At 36.6% G+C, this 16,048-nt stretch overlaps 1 protein-coding gene across 5 annotated transcripts in view; it reads right to left on the bottom strand.

Moving 5' to 3' along the window:
* Kansl1l (KAT8 regulatory NSL complex subunit 1 like) overlaps window positions 1–16,048 on the bottom strand; it is a 103,799-nt gene that overhangs the window by 63,712 nt on the left and 24,039 nt on the right. For all 5 annotated transcript variants that reach the window (XM_042679183.1, XM_042679187.1, XM_042679184.1 and 2 more), the window contains exon 3: window positions 8,029–8,170. In XM_042679183.1, coding sequence (XP_042535117.1) covers window positions 8,029–8,170 — 142 coding nt within the window. The remainder of the gene's footprint in view (window positions 1–8,028; window positions 8,171–16,048) is intronic.

The following is a 16,048-nucleotide window of genomic DNA, read 5'->3' as shown; positions in this document are numbered from 1 at the left end:
ATGTTTCTTTGCTTGTATTTCCTTTATAGCAGGGAAGTTTACCATTTCTTCATGACTTTACTGGCAATTTGTACTTCTTCTGAGAAGTATTTAATTAACTCCCTTATTCATTTGTTGCTTAGATTACTGATACTTTGGGATTTTAATTCTTTAAGCTCCTTACATATTTTGGTTATTAGTCCTTTAGCATATGAATCAGTAGCAAAGATCTCCCATTCTGTAGGCTCTCCTTACTTAGTGACAATGTCCATAGCTATACAAAAGCGTTTAAACTTAGTACAGTCCTATTTGTCAAATCTCTCTCCTATTTGCTAAGCTCCAGGAAATCTATTTAAAATATAATAGTATTTTGCTGAATGTTTACATACTGAGAAACTGTAGCATACAAACAAAAGGTTCCCACAAAGCAAAGTTACAAAGAGATATATAGTAATATTTAGATTGAGTACTATTTTGTGGGACTGCATGAAAGTTATTTGTATTTCTCCCTCTATGGAAAATATATTTCAAGTTTCAAGCAGTCTATAATTTGCAATACTTCAAATTTCAAGCAACCTGTAATTTTAGGGAAACAATGTATTTTTAAAGTAGAGAAATGCCATGTTATAATTTCCCCAGATGGTATTAAAACAGTACTTATTTTTGCAGCCATTTGCTTAACCTTTCTACCTCCAATAAACTGAAATCCTTCAAAATTTAAGAACTCTATAGGTTTACTCACTACTGTATATCCTAAGCATATACTAGACATCTAATTATGTGTGAAGACAAGGAGTAAAAGGCGGGGAGAAATAAAAGAAAAACAACAAACAAATTTTAATTTAAAAATTTCAAGGTGGAGCTGGGAAGGTGGCTCAGTGGTACAGCGCTTGCCTTGCATGCCTGAGGCCCTGGGTTCGATTCCTCAGCACCACATGAGCAAAAAGAAAAAAGCTGGAAGTGGCGCTGTGGCTCAAGTGGTAAAGCGCTAGCTTTGAGCTGAAGAGCTGAGGGACATGGCCCAGGCACGGAGTTCAGGCGCCATGACCAGATCCAAAAAAAAAAAAATTTCAATGTAACAACAAACTTAACTGTCATTCTATTTAAATAATTTCAAATCTTATAGTTTCCTAGAGATGTCCTTTCTCTCTAATCTCCTTCAAGATATCTCAACATAAATGTCCAACAGGACTTGACAATCAATATATGAGAAAGCTCTGTTTAGCAAATGTTTTATAACTGAGGTACTTTGTCCATTCTTGGAAGTGAAGATCAATAATAAAGAGAAGAAAATGGCTAAAATAATGATGATTACTTGAGTTAATGCAAATATTAATAATAGAATGATCCACCAATGTTTTCCTTTGCCTTTGGAGGGAGTGGGACAGGGGGAAGAAAAATCTTGTTAATTGTCCCAGATGTTGTCAAAAAGTGTCAAAAATAACATTGTGGCCATAAAAAAAGCCTGACATATGACCACCTTTAAAAGCCAAAACAGGGGCTGGGATATGGCTTAGTGGTAGAGTACTTGCCTAGCATGCATGAAGCCCTGGGTTCAATTCCTCAGTGCCACATAAACAGAAAAAGCCAGAGATGGTGCTGTGGCTCAAAAGCTAGAGTGCTAGCCTTGAGCAAAAAGAAGCTCCAGGACAGTATCCAAGACCTGAGTCCAAGCCCCGGGACTGGTAAAACAACAACAAAAACATAAAAGCTGAAACATCGCTGGGTGCTGGTGGTAATCTTAGCTATTCAGGAGGCTGAGATCTGAGGATCGTGGTTCAAAGCCAGCCTGGCAGGAAAGTCCATGCAACTCTTATCTCAAATGAACCACCAGAAAACTGGAAGTGGCACTGCCCAGGCCCAGAGTTCAAACCCCATGACCTACAAAAAAAAAAAAAAATCCACTATCTTCTAAGAGATGTATATTAGGACCACAACTGTTTTATAGACTATGTGACTTTTGTCTCTGTATTCCCTCTTACATACATTCTTTCTGTAGTCCTCTAGATTTTCTTGATACTGATTTTTATGTTTAGAGATACTACTAAATATTACTCTGCTCTCATCCTTATTACATGCTAGAACTGCTAGAAAATATTTCCCTGGCATATTCTCTTTCTTCACTAATCAGGTACTTAGCTGTCACAATTGATATGATTAAAATAGAAATATATGTTCTTTATTGCAATAAAGTTCAAGAAAAGTACTGTGAATAAAAGCAGGCATTCAAGCCCATCTATAGGATTTTTCCTTCATCACACCTGTAATCCCAGACACTGTGGAGACAGAGATCAGGAAGATAATGATTTGATGTCACCTTGGGTAAAGTGTTAGTGAGACCTCCATCTCAACAAATAAGCCAAGCATACCTGTACACACTTATTACTCAGGAGGAATAAGTAAAAGGATCACATCAGAGGCTGTCCCTAGAAAAAAATGAGATTCTATCTTTAAAAAAGACTAAAGCAAAAATGGACTTAGGGCATGGCTCAAGTGTTAGGGCATCTCCCTGTAAGTGAGACCTTGTGCTGGAACTCTAGAACCACAACAAAAAGAAGAGAAGAAAAGGAAGGAAGGAAGGAAGAAAGGAAGGAAGGAAGGGGGAGGGAGGGAGGAAGGGTGGGTAGTGGGCAGAAGGCAGGCAGGGAGGAAAACTTTTTAATCTTGTGGTAACAAATAATAATAATGACCCAAATAATAATGACTCAAATAAAAAAATAATTGACAGACTAGATTTCATCAAAATTAAAACCTTTGTTTTTTGAAAAATAAAACCTGCACACCCATATTTATCACAGCATTTTTCACAATAGCAAAGCTGTGGTATCAGCCTAGGTACCCAACAAACAATGAACAGATAGAGGAAAAAACTGCAAGCTATATATACCATTCATATACTATTCTGCTACAAAGAAGAATGAAATTATGTCATTAACAGGAAAATGGATGGAACTGGAGAGCATCATGTTGACTGAAATAAGCCAAGCTCAAAAAGCCAACTGTATGTTTTGTTCATATGTTGAATCTATATTTTAAATAATAATGATGACAATAATGATAGGGCATATCTAGTCCAATATCTAAAGGAGACATCAAAAGTAGTGGGGAAGGGAAAAAAGGATGGTACAGGAATGGTAAAGATGATATGTGCACACACACACACGCACAAGAGTGCACATGCACACACATGCTTGCACACACACACACAAAGAAAGCACAATGAAGCACTAAATACCTTACAAAAGAGGGAAAAAAGGGAAAGAGGTGAAGAAATATAATATTGGTGGTAAACTGGTTAAAAGCACACTGTATACACTATAGAATTATCATAATAAAATTCCCCTTTTTCTATTTGTATATGCTAATAACAAATAGTAATCATTTAAAAAAACTCCCACAAAGTAGAATAAAAGATTTTTTTAAGTGTGCTATTAAAAAAGATACAATTAGGTGCTGGGAAGGTAGCCTCACATGCATGAGACCCTGGGTTCAATTCCTTAGCACCACATCATAAATAGAAAAAGCCAGAAGTGGCGCTGTGGCTCAAGTGACAGAGCACTAGCCTTGAGCTGAAAAGCTAAGGGACAGTGCCTAGGCCCAGAGTTCAAGCCCCACAACAGACAATAAATAAATAAATAAATAAATATACAATTGAAAAGATTAAAAGTCAAGCCAGGCTGGTAGCTACTCAGGAGGCTGAAATCTGAGGATTGCAGCTCAAAGTCAGTCTGGGCAAGAAAGTCTATGAGACTCCTATCTCCAGTTAACCACCAAAAAATCTGAAAGCAGTGCTGTGGCTCAAAGTGGTAAGGTGCTAGTCTTGACCAAAAGAGCTCAAGGACAGTGCCTAGGCCCAAAGTTCAAGTCCCACAACAAGAAAAAAAAAAAAAGTGAAGCTATATGATGAGAAGAAAATATTTAGGATAGATAAGTTTGAAAATGGCATCTCCAACAAATATAACTTGGTAATAAGCAATATAACTACCTAGATATGTTAGATTTACTATACAATTAACAAATCAGATAAATTAAAAAAGAAGAAAATCCCAAGGCCAGAACAAAAAAATCATCAGAACAATCAGTGTATTTAGTTAACAGTGAAGCTGTGAAAAATCATCAGTCCAGTATAACCGGTCCTAGACAACAAAGTGCACAAAGGAAAAAAGAGACAGTTTTGGCTCTTCAAATAGATGGGCTATATAATCAGTGAAATTAAGAGCTATCCCATTTGCAATAAAGATAAAGTTTGTGAATCTCCATCAGATGTCTGCATGAAAACTTGGCAATTCTATCAACTGAAAACCTGAGGCTTCTTCATGAAGAGTGATGACATTTGATTACCCCCAAAATAGGTCCTTGGATGAGGACACCCTTAGGTAACCTAGCTTATTGCAAAATGTTCTAGAAAAATCCGCATAGACCTTATGAGATTCCAACATAAGAACAGAACCATGTAAAAGTAAGCTTATGGCCACGTATGACTGTGGCTCACACCTATAATCATAGCTACTCAGGTGACTTAAATCTGATGATTTAGGTTATTAGTCAGCCAGGACAAAATATACAGGAAACTCTTGTCTCCAATAAACAAGCAAAGAAATAGAAGTTCAGGTTTGGCTCAAGTAGTAGAATACAGTATTGAGCCAAAAAGAAAAAAAAAGCCAAGTGAGAGCTCCAGGCCCTGATTTCAAGCCTCAGTGCTGCCACAAATAAATACATATGGATAAATGAAATAAAAGTAGGCTCACAATAAAACAGAAACAAGAAGAGATACCAAACATGTGAAAGACATGTCACATAAAAAAGTATTACAATCAAGCACCAAGCCTCAGATATCAAACAATAATCTGAAAATACACTTACTGTGATAAAAATAAACTATCTCAAACTTATGAAAAGGAAACAAAATAAGCTGCCCAAATAAAACATAAATATAAATAAATATTAAGTATCAAATATAAACTATAAATATTAAAATATATAAATATTATATAAAATATATAAATATTAAACATAAATATAAAATATAAATATAAAATATTGTCAATTAAAATTTCATCAACCCATAAGTTAATGTCTTGATCAAGTATACCTATAGAGAAGAATTGATGAACTAGAAGACAAACGTGAGGAAATCATCAAACATAAAAATACAGAGAAACGAAGAAATGAGTGAGGAATGGAGAACACGTGTGGCTCAAGTGGTAGAGTGCAAGCCTTGAGCATTTTTTGCCAACATCCTTGAGCTCCAGGTCCTAGTTCAAGCCCTAGTATAGGCCCCAAAAAACAGCAACAACAAAATGATGAAAACTGTGAGAGACAGTGATCAACGGTTCCAATGTTTTAGTATGTGTTCAGAAGAAGATAAAAAGAAAAAAATATAATGAAAAGGAAAATGAAGACTTTCAGAAATGTGATAGTATAAGTCTAGATATTTAAGAAATAAACATAAACCTTGACAATTCATTGGGAACTGCAGTATACCAAATAATAGTAACACTAATCAAACAATAACAATTAGAATGATAGGTCCTGAGAGGCTATTGCTAAACCCCCTGTGGGAGGGAATTGGGGACTTAGCAAAAGGCTGGTGGTGAAGAGAAGAGTTCATGGACAGAAAAGAAGACAAAGAAAGCTGGGTACCAGTGGCTCATGCAAGTAATCCTACTACTCAGGAAGCTAAGAGCTAAGGACTGTTTGGTTTGAAGCCATTCTGGCAGAAAAGTTCCTGTGAGACTCTTATCTCCAATAAACTACTCAAAAAAGCCAGAAGTGGCACTGTGGCTCAAGTGGTTGAACGCTAGCCCTGAGTTAAAAAAAAAAAAAAGACATAATGCAAAAGAAGGACTGAATAACAGGCAGCAGAGTCAAGAATAAATTTTAGTGTTGTGAAACAAGAAATTATGGCCTGGTTAAACAGAGAAGGCAGCATCTCAGATGGCCAGAAGCAAAGCAAGGATATGGAGAATAGGCCTGATGTGCAGGATGAGAATTCAGGTATAATGGATTGAAGGAGAAGGATAAGAGAGAGAGGGAGAGGGAGAGGGAAACAGGGAGAGGGAGAGAGAGAGAGAGGGAGAGGGAGAGGGAGAAAGAGAGAGAGAGATGCACCAAAAGTAAAAGTAAAGGAAGAGAAAATCAAGGTGAAGGAAGAAATAATGGACTGGCCAGAAGTGAAGAAGGAGAACTTAGAGATAAGACAGGAGAAGTTTGTATAAAGGTGGAGCAGTGATGGGCAGAATGCATATACAAGAAGAGAAGCATTTCCCCAAAAGAGAAGTGAGGAGCAACACAACAGTAAGAGCTTCAGAAGACTCCCACAGCAAAGTAGCAAGATATAAAGTCAACAGACAAAAATCAGTTGCAAAGCTGGGTAAAGTGGCTATACTTCTGAAGACTAGAGAAGAAATATTCTCTTAGAGAGGTATTTCCATACCTACATTCATGTACACTAACAATAGCTAAAATGGAGAAACAACCCAAGTGCCAATCATTAGATAAAAGGGTAAGCACAATGTATAAATACACAGAATATTGTTTTGCCTTAGAAAGGGAAGGAAAATTGGGTCCGTAATCCTAGCTACTGAAGAGGCAAAGATTGGGAGGATTAGCCGGGCGCTGTGGCTCACACCTCTAATCCTAGCTACTCAGGAGGCTGGGATCTGAGGATCTCAGTTCCAAGCCAGCCCAAGCAGGAAAAGTCCGTGAAACTCTTTTTTTTTTTTTGGGTCCGGTCGTGGGGCCTGAACTCTGGGCCTGGGTGCTGTCCCTCAGCTCTTCAGCTCAAGGCTAGCACTCTACCACTTGAGCCACAGCGCCACTTCTGGTTTTTTTCTTTTTGCTTATGTGGTGCTGAGGAATCGAACCCAGGGCCTCAGGCATGCAAGGCAAGCGCTCTACCACTGAGCCACCTTCCCAGCCCCTGAAACTCTTATCTCTAATAAACCACCAGGAAGCTGGAAGTGGCGCTGTAGCTCAAATGGTAGAGCGCTAACCATGAGCTGAAGAGCTGAGGGACAGCACCCAGGCCCAGAGTTCAAGCCCTATGACCTACCCCCCCAAAAAAAAAAAAAATTGGGAGGGGGCTGGGAAGGTGGCTCAGTGGTAGAGCGCTTGCCTTGCATGCCTGAGGCCCTGGGTTCTATTCCTCAGCACCACATAAGCAAAAAGAAAAATACCAGAAGTGGCGCTGTGGCGCAAGTGGTAGAGCGCTAGCCTTGAGCTGAAGAGCTGAGGGATAGCGCCCAGGCCCAGAGTTCAGGCCTACTACCGGACCAAAAAAAAAAAAAAAAAATTGGGAGGATTTAAGTTTAAGGCCACTCCAAACAAAAAGTTTGTGAGAATCTATCTTAACCAATAACTGGGGCCTGGTGGCATGCTCCTGTCCTCCCAGCTAGGAAGAGAGCCTGCCTGGTAAAAATATGAGACTTTACCCGAAACATAACTAAAACCAATAGGTCTACAGGTGTGGTTCAAGTTGTAGAATTTCTACCTAACAGGCATGAAGACCTGCATTTAATTCTAGGTATGCTATAATGTGGATGAAATTTACTTAACAAATTATGCTGAATAAAATAAGGTAGGCACAAAAATATTGTGGTGATTCCACTATAAAAAGTACTAATAGTCAAAATCATATGAATAGGGTGGCCAGGGATTATGAAGAAGGGGAAAGAGATAATTACTATTTAATGAGTTTTAAAAGATGGACAGTCGCAGACGTGGGTGGCTTGTTCTGATGTACTTAATACCACTAAAATGCACATGGTAAAATGATTAGAACAATAAATTATATACATCACCGTAAGAAATTTAGAAATAATTTATTTCATATCTATCAACGACATCAAATAAAGAAGTTGTGAATTGCTTATGTGTGATAAATACAAAGACTTTGTACAAAGATAGCATTAATCTATAGCAATTCATATATTAAAATCATAACACAAACTAGCTATACTTTCATAAAACTCTATAAAATTTTGTATGAAGAAATGAGAAGAAACTATCAGATCAACAATTTTAACAAAAATAGAACATAAACTATACCTTGGAAGCACGAATCTGCCTGTGAACGTCTGTTAGTTGTTGAATTTTGTATTCTAGCTCTGAAATCTGGGCTTGAAGCCAAGTCCATCGACTGCCAACTCTTGCTCTGTCTACGAGCCACTTCCATTCAGTACTAGAGTTACTGTGAATAAGACAAATACTGTTAGTCAAAGCACAAAAACAATCAAGTTTTCACAGAGGCTGATCAATAACTGCCTTGACTCCTATCATATAAGTCCAATTTCCTTTACTAAATATCTAATTATATAAGGGGAAAATGGTAGGGTAACTTCTACCCCCAAAAATAGATTCAATTCCTTTACCTTTCTATCTCACAAATACTTGCTTTTATTCAATACTATATACCTAGTACCAGAAGACTCTAGTATGACAGAAATCATATTACAACAGAAATTGAAGATAATCTGAAGATAATTACTTAATGCCAAAACATTAAAAAAACATTGTCTAAAACATATTTAGTGCTAAACTCCATGTAATATACAGCAACAGTGAACTATAAGTAAATGATGAGCTGATAATGATATATTCATGTAGGTTCCTTGGTTATAACACTTGGCACTGCTGTTGCCCACAAAAGTCTGAACATTTGTGGGGACAGAGAATATGTGAGTTTTGCTTTGAATCTACAGCTGCTCTAAAATCTTAAATTTAAAAATGTATTTGGACATCAAGTATCTCATATAAATCACAGCAATTGAAAATATTTAAGAGAGATCATTTGCTGTTAGATAATCAAAAAGCAATTATTCTAGCTTTGCTATACACAATGTAATCATTACAACAATTTATAACAGTACTTCCTAAATGATATTTTTTAAAGATTCTGGTTGTATATAATGTGATTGAAGACAGCATATTCATGAGGATTTTTCTTGGTATTACTGTTTACTCAGTTTATTGTCGTTTTGATTTTTGTCAATTTGATTCTAAAAATAACATTTCACAAATATAGACAGTGAGAAAGAATGTCTAATAAAAATTCACTGTTTGTAGATAATATTTAATGGCATTAAATATCAATCCTTTAGTTTAGGAAAGGCAAGAGCCATAAAAAGCAGTATTTTGCACAGATGAGAATAAACTAGATTTTAATACACAATGGAAACTAATTTTTAAAATTTACACTCATGGACAGTAGAATTGTGCCAAAACTATATTGGTGTTTAAACAAAGTGACTTGGTGTTTTAAATGAGGCTTCTGTTGTGTTAAAACACTGAGATTAGGAAAGTAGCTTGATTCCATATAGCCCATTCTGAATAAAACACTGAGTATGAAAATGGTTTGGACTGGAAAGAGGGGAAGACAAAGAAGAAAAAATAGGTAAGGTTTCTGTGAAGTTGATGGATTTGCAGAGTTACAGTGTGGATGTAAACACATGAAAATCACATTCTCTCATTACATTTTGATCCAGTTGGAAAACTTCCCCATAACATGCAATTTCCTTTGGCTATCAAATCAGTGATTAATGATCAAATATAATACAGATAAAAGAAAGTTGCATTTCTTTTTCATATTGTATTTCTGGTAAAGATACTGGGATATTGAAACAAGTATTATATGGCATTTTTGTGCTCATATATTAAATTATACTGACAGAGAAAAACAGCAATGCAAGTTTAAGTAAACTGAATTACACCGAAGCTTTGTGATGTGTGAAATGAAATTTTTTGGTAAAGGATAATTTATCCTGCATTATAATAAGAATAAATAAAACTGTGCACTGAAAAATGGCAAATGAGCTTCCCCAGGAAAAATGTTCCCTTGCCTGAAGACATGATTTTCTTAAAAAGTAATTATAGCTGCAAATGTGTAAAAGATAAACATATGGCCAACTTGCTCAAAAAAGATTAACACCTGTTGAACACTAAAGTCAAAACATGTTTTACGTAAACAACTTATATAACCAATGATGTAATGACTAGCATAACTGGCAGTGTAACCAATCGGAACGTTACTGATACAACAATGAACCCCTAAGATCTGAGACAGACCAGAATATCTAGGCACCCTTGTTATCACAGAAGCCTGGCCTGCCAAACCCTAAAGAATATTGACTCATGCATTGAGTGCTGACCTGACCACAGGTCACTGCATGCTCACCATATAATAGTAATGCTCAGGACAAAGACATCTGTGAATGGAGACAACCTAGGCAGTGAGAGACCTGTCACCCACCCTCTCCCCTCCATCAAAAGAAAAGGTAGTTCCTGCTTTCAGTACCCATTCTTGCTTGCTTAGAGTCCCTGTTTAAATTGATGAAAGAAGTACAAGCTGGTGAAGGCTTTTTGGGTACAATTTCTCTTGGTTTAAAATAGCTAACATGTTTTGACTTTGAAATAGGGTTCCTCAAAATAAGTCAGAGCTTTCCAATACTTTGTCTTAGATTACTAAGGTTTATAGAGAGATATGTGATTATAATTTTGCCTTTAACACAAAGATTTTGTTTGCTAATATAATTATGACTTTAAAAAAGAGACAGGGCTGGAAAGATGGCTCAGTGGAAGAGTGCTTGCCTTGCATGCATCCCTGTGTTCAATTCCCCAGCACCACATAAGCAGAAAAAGCCAGAAGTGGTGTTATGGCTCAAGCAGTAGAGTGCTATCCTTGAGCTGAAGAGCTGAGGGATAGTGCCTAGGCCCAGAGTCCAGGCCCCATGACCGGTAAAAATAAATAAATAAATAATAAAAAGAGACAATATGGGTATTAAAAAATGATCATTTCAAGCCAAATAAGATTTGTCCTGAAAAAAAAATAAACTGGACTAACCTTCTCCACCAATATTTGCTTACCAGAAAAAAAAACAAAAAACTTTTCTTCCTGGAAGTGGGTTCCCTTAGATTGGATGCTGGCAAACTTTCTGTAAAAAGGTGTATATTAAACTTGATGTGGTAACTCACACGAGAAATCCCAGTAATTTGAGGGATAGGAGGTCAGCCTGGGAAAAATGTCTATGGGACCCTATCTGAACAAGTCAGATATCAAGAGTAATAACTGTAATCCCAGCTACAGTGGGAGGCATAGGCTTTAGTCCAAAGCCAGCCCAGGGGGAAAGAGCAAGACGATCAGAAAAGTAACTCAAAGAAAAAAGGGCAAGAGGCATGGCTCAAGTGATTGAAAGCTTGTCTAGCAAAGAGCACTGCACAAAATTCAAATCCCATAATAACAAATAAACAAAATTTTAAAAGAATAAGTAAGTGCTGATGAGATTTTGTAGGCCATTTGGTCTCTGTAACAACTACTCAACTCTTACCTCTGTAGTATGAGAGCAGCCGTACACAATCCATATGTGATGCAATAACTTTATTTTCAGAAACAGGGTTAGGACAGATTTGGTTAACGGATCCCAATTATACAACCTGGACTAATAATTATCTTTTCATATGCATCTCCTTCTTCCAAAAGGATTATGATTTCCTTTGAAGACATGCCTGTGCAATATTTTGTCTGTTTTCCTGGGTCATCTTACTATTAATATTCCAAGGCCTGCTTTAGGCCTGATTTGAAAGGCAGGAGTTCCCGGCATTTAATACTACATTGACATTCAGAATGTATGAGGATATCGATCTGTTTATTAAATATTTTTTTAAGTAGCACTTTTTTGGGGGGATAGGAGGACAGTCGTGGGGTTTGAACTCTGGGCCTGGACGTTATTCTTGAGTTTTTCAGCTCAAGGCGAGTGCTCTATTACTTGAGCCACAGAGCCACTTTTGGCATGAGCCACTGCTACCTGGCATAAGCAGCACTTTTGTCAGGTGCCAGGGCTCACCCTTATAATCCTGGCTACTCAGGAGGCCAAGATCTCAGGATTGTGGTTAAAGCCAGCCCCAGTAGGAAAATGTATAAGACTCTTATCTCCAATTAACCACCAAAATACCAGAAGTGGAGCTATGGCTCAAGTAGTAGAGGACTAGCCTTGAGCAAAAAAGTTCAGGGAAAAAGTAACAAGTCCCAGGACCAGCAAACACACACACACACACACACACACACACACACACACAGTAGCACATTTTAATGCTGTATTTAACTTATAGATCTAATAGTAGAATCTTAGTAACACTATCTTCTGATCATCATATACAGTATATACTTCTCTGCTCATTTGCATACTGCTAATTTCTCTCAGCCATGTTTTGTGTATGATTTAAAAGCTTACATTTCATATTAATAGATGCTAGTATACAGTATCTACTAATTATTTGTATACTACTGTATGGAACATAACTGATTTTTATGTTGTCTTTAAGTTCACTTATGAGTTCTAATAGTTTCCTTATACAAGTCTTTTTTTAAATTGTAAAGGTGATGTACAGAGGGGTTACAGTTACATAAGTAAGGTGATGAGTATATTTCTTGTTGTACAAGTCTTTAGCATGTGGATTACAGCTCACATGCATGGACATCCTTACTATCTTACAAAACCTACCACGAACCCAGGTCCATTCACTAGCATACAGCAGACAAGGGTCTCATATCTAAAATATAGTTAAAACTCAAAAAATTAACTCCTCCAACAACAAATCCTCAAAGAAACAACCATCTATTAATAAGTGGGCTAAACTTAAAGAGAGACTTCTCTGAAGAGGAAATAAGAATGGCCAATAGACACATGAAGAAATGCTCAACTTCTCTAGAAATGCAAATCAAAACAACATTGAGATTCCATCTCACCCCAGTTAGAATGGCTATAACCAAGAAATCTAATAACAACAGATGCTGGAGAGGATGTGACCAAAAGGGAACCCTACTGCATTGTTGGTGGGAGTGTAAACTTGTTCAACCACTTTAGAAAGTAGTATGGAGGTTCCACAAAAGACTCCATCCACATAGAGCTCCCCTATGACCCAGCAATCCTACTTTCGGACATTTACCTGAACAATCACAAACAAAATCATACCAAAGCTACCAGCACAACCATGTTTATTGCAGCATTATTCACCATAATGGAACCAACCCAGATGCCCCCTCAGTAGATTAATAGATCTAGAAAATGTGGCATATATATACAATGGTATTCTATGCCTCCATCAGAAAGAATGACATTGCCCCATTTGTTAGGAAATGGAAAGACTTGGGGCTGGGAAGGTGGCTCAGTGGTAGAGCGCTTGCCTTGCATGCATGAGGCCCTGGGTTCAATTCCTCAGCACCACATAAGCAAAAAGAAAAAAGCCAGAAGTGGCGCTGTGGCTCAAGTGGTAGAGTGCTAGCCTTAAGCTGAAGAGCTGAGGGACAGCGCCCAGGCCCAGAGTTCAGGCCCCACGACCGGACCCCCCCCCCCAAAAAAAAGGAAATGGAAAGACTTGAAAAAAATTGTCTTAAGTGAAATAATCCAGACCCAAAGAAACATAGATCCCATGGTTTCCCATATTTGCAATAACTAGTATAAGTCTAGGACAAGCTAAAAGGTCAAAAGCTGTGTACATATGACCATATAAGCTGATGCTAAGTGAAATTAACCCCAAGAAAGGACACAAGAGGTTTTTTTCTTTTTCGCTGTTGTTTTTAATGTACTATGTGATTTTTGTTTGTTTTGTTTCTTTTGTATGTTCTTCCCCCATTGTATAATCCCTGTTGTCACTGTATTTGATTCTAGTATATACATTTTTCTAATTCAGGGAGGGGAAGGGAAATAACAAAATGCTGAAACAAGGATACAGCTTTACCAATTGTAACAATGAGACATACAAGACACTATGTTGAAAATGAACTATACAACTTGGAGGGGAGGAGTTAGGGAGGTAGGGAGGGAAGGGATGTTAGGGGAAAAACAAAGGTGTGGATAACAATGCTCAATAGGAAATGTACTCATTCCTCATGTAACTGTAACTCTTCTGTACAGTATCTTTACAATAAAAAAAAAAAGAACCCAGGCCCAGAGTTCAAGCCCCACAACCAAAAAAAAAAATATATATATATATATATATATATAAAATAATTCAGAATTTCATTGTATGTTAGATATAGATTTTATATAAATGTCCTTTATTGATAAAGTTGTTGCTCATTCTTTGTTTACTGTCAAGTTATTAGTGTAAATGAATTTTGTCAATTGTTTTATATCTACAAAAATAAAATACTATTTCTCCTTTTGTATTTTAAAATATATACTCAGTTTTCTTTCTAGCACAAACATGCATCATCATGATGCTTTTTAATTTTTTTCTTGCTAGGATCAGTTTGATATTTGATTTTTGTGGCTTACAAAGTTTGTAAGCAGCTGCTTGGGTTTTACAATTTTTTGGTATATTTTCGAAGTGAAGCTAAGGCTAGCTTCATAAAATGAGTTAAGAAGTGTTTCCCTATATTTGTTGGAGGTATAAGATTAGAATGATATTTTCTTCAAATTTCAATAAAATTGGTGAAGCAATCTGAGCCTGAATTCACAAGTAGAATATTTTTAAATTACAAATTCAGGTTTTCCAATTGACATAAGGTTTCTCATGTATCTGATTTGGTAATTTACATTGTAAATGATCAGCCTCTGTTTGAGCTGAATAGCTAATACTCTGGTTTTTCTATTATTCTATGTCAGCTATAGTAGTGCATTTAGTTTTCTCCTACTATAGCTCATTTTTTCCTAATAATTTTTTCTGTTTATTAATCATTTCCAAAAAACTGTCTTAGTCTCACTGATTTTCTCCATTGCTTTGGTTTCATTGTTTATTGATTTCATTCATTCATTTTTTTTTTCACTCTACAGTTTGGGCTTCATTTACTATAGTCTTATTGTTTTTCTAAAAAAATTGCTTTAACTGTTGTCATTGAGAGAGAATTTTACTATATATAGCCCAGAGGCTGGGGTGCAAGCTTGGGATCCTAAGTCAGGGACAATGGAGGACAAAGGAAAAGAATTACTCCACTAGTAAAGCAACATGTCTTACTGTTCAACAGACTAGCAACTATCATGATTATCCCTATTCTTTTTGCCCAAATTACTGGGGCTTTCTTATTCTTACTTAGAAAAACACATACAAGAATGAAGAGGTCAAGAGAGCTAGAAAACCTGTTTATCAGTTTATAAGTCATCACATTATGATGAACCAAGATTAACTGGTGCATCTTATGTATTCAGAGAAAAGACTGCATAAGTTGAATGACCACCACAAAATGACTGACAGGAATGCCATCATCCTCCTTCATTCTTTTCTGTTATTGTTGTTGCTATTCTTTTCCTTCCCTCCTTTCCTTTTTCTTCCTGTTACTTGTTTTGTGTTTGAGATAGGATCTTTTAATATTACTCTATCTGGTCCTGCAGTTGCAATCCTCCTGATTCAGCATCCTAAGTGCTGAGATTTCAGGTGAGAGAAATATTCTTCTCTATTTTTTTATATTAGAACATCTTATGTTTTGGCAGCAGAGCTGAAGCCTTTACTTCCCATATTTACATGCAGATAAATGTTACTAAATGACAAAATCCTTGACAATTAAATGTGATCCAAAATAATGCATAGAACTTCTGAGCCATACCGTTAAAACTGGTTAGATGGATGCTCAAAAACAAAAAGGTGTGGCAATGAGATGAAGGGCTTATGAATCAGTTTCAACAGTACAGGCAAGAGCAGGACCCTACGGAGTAAAGCCAATAGGTCTCCATAAAGCCTGTGAAGCATATTCAATTTCTAATCATTGAATAAAAGAAAAATAAATTCTATATATTTATGTGGAGGTCTCCTTGCTGTGACTGCTTAGCATAAATCTCACCAGAAATACTTGGTCATTAGAATCATTTAGGTTAACAGTTCTCATCTAAAATCTTCAGTCTTTAAGCATCACTGAATTAACTTGAAAATACTACATTTAGCTGCACACATAAACATTGACACTTATAAAACAAGTAAACTCAATTTTAAAATAATTCTTGCCAGGCATATTAGCACTATCTATAATCCCAGCACATGAGATGCTGGAGTAGGAGGATGACAAGGATAGCCCGGGCTATGTAGCAAGAGCCTATCTCCCAAAACCACATAGACAAAAAAGTGAACTCTAAGAACTAGT

The sequence above is a fragment of the Dipodomys spectabilis genome, unplaced genomic scaffold (assembly GCF_019054845.1).
Source record: "Dipodomys spectabilis isolate Male_0828 unplaced genomic scaffold, ASM1905484v1 ptg000051l, whole genome shotgun sequence".
Classification (NCBI taxonomy): Eukaryota; Metazoa; Chordata; class Mammalia; order Rodentia; family Heteromyidae; genus Dipodomys; species Dipodomys spectabilis.
The sequence above is the reverse complement of the archived record's forward strand: the minus strand, read 5'-3'. Positions and strand labels throughout refer to the sequence as shown.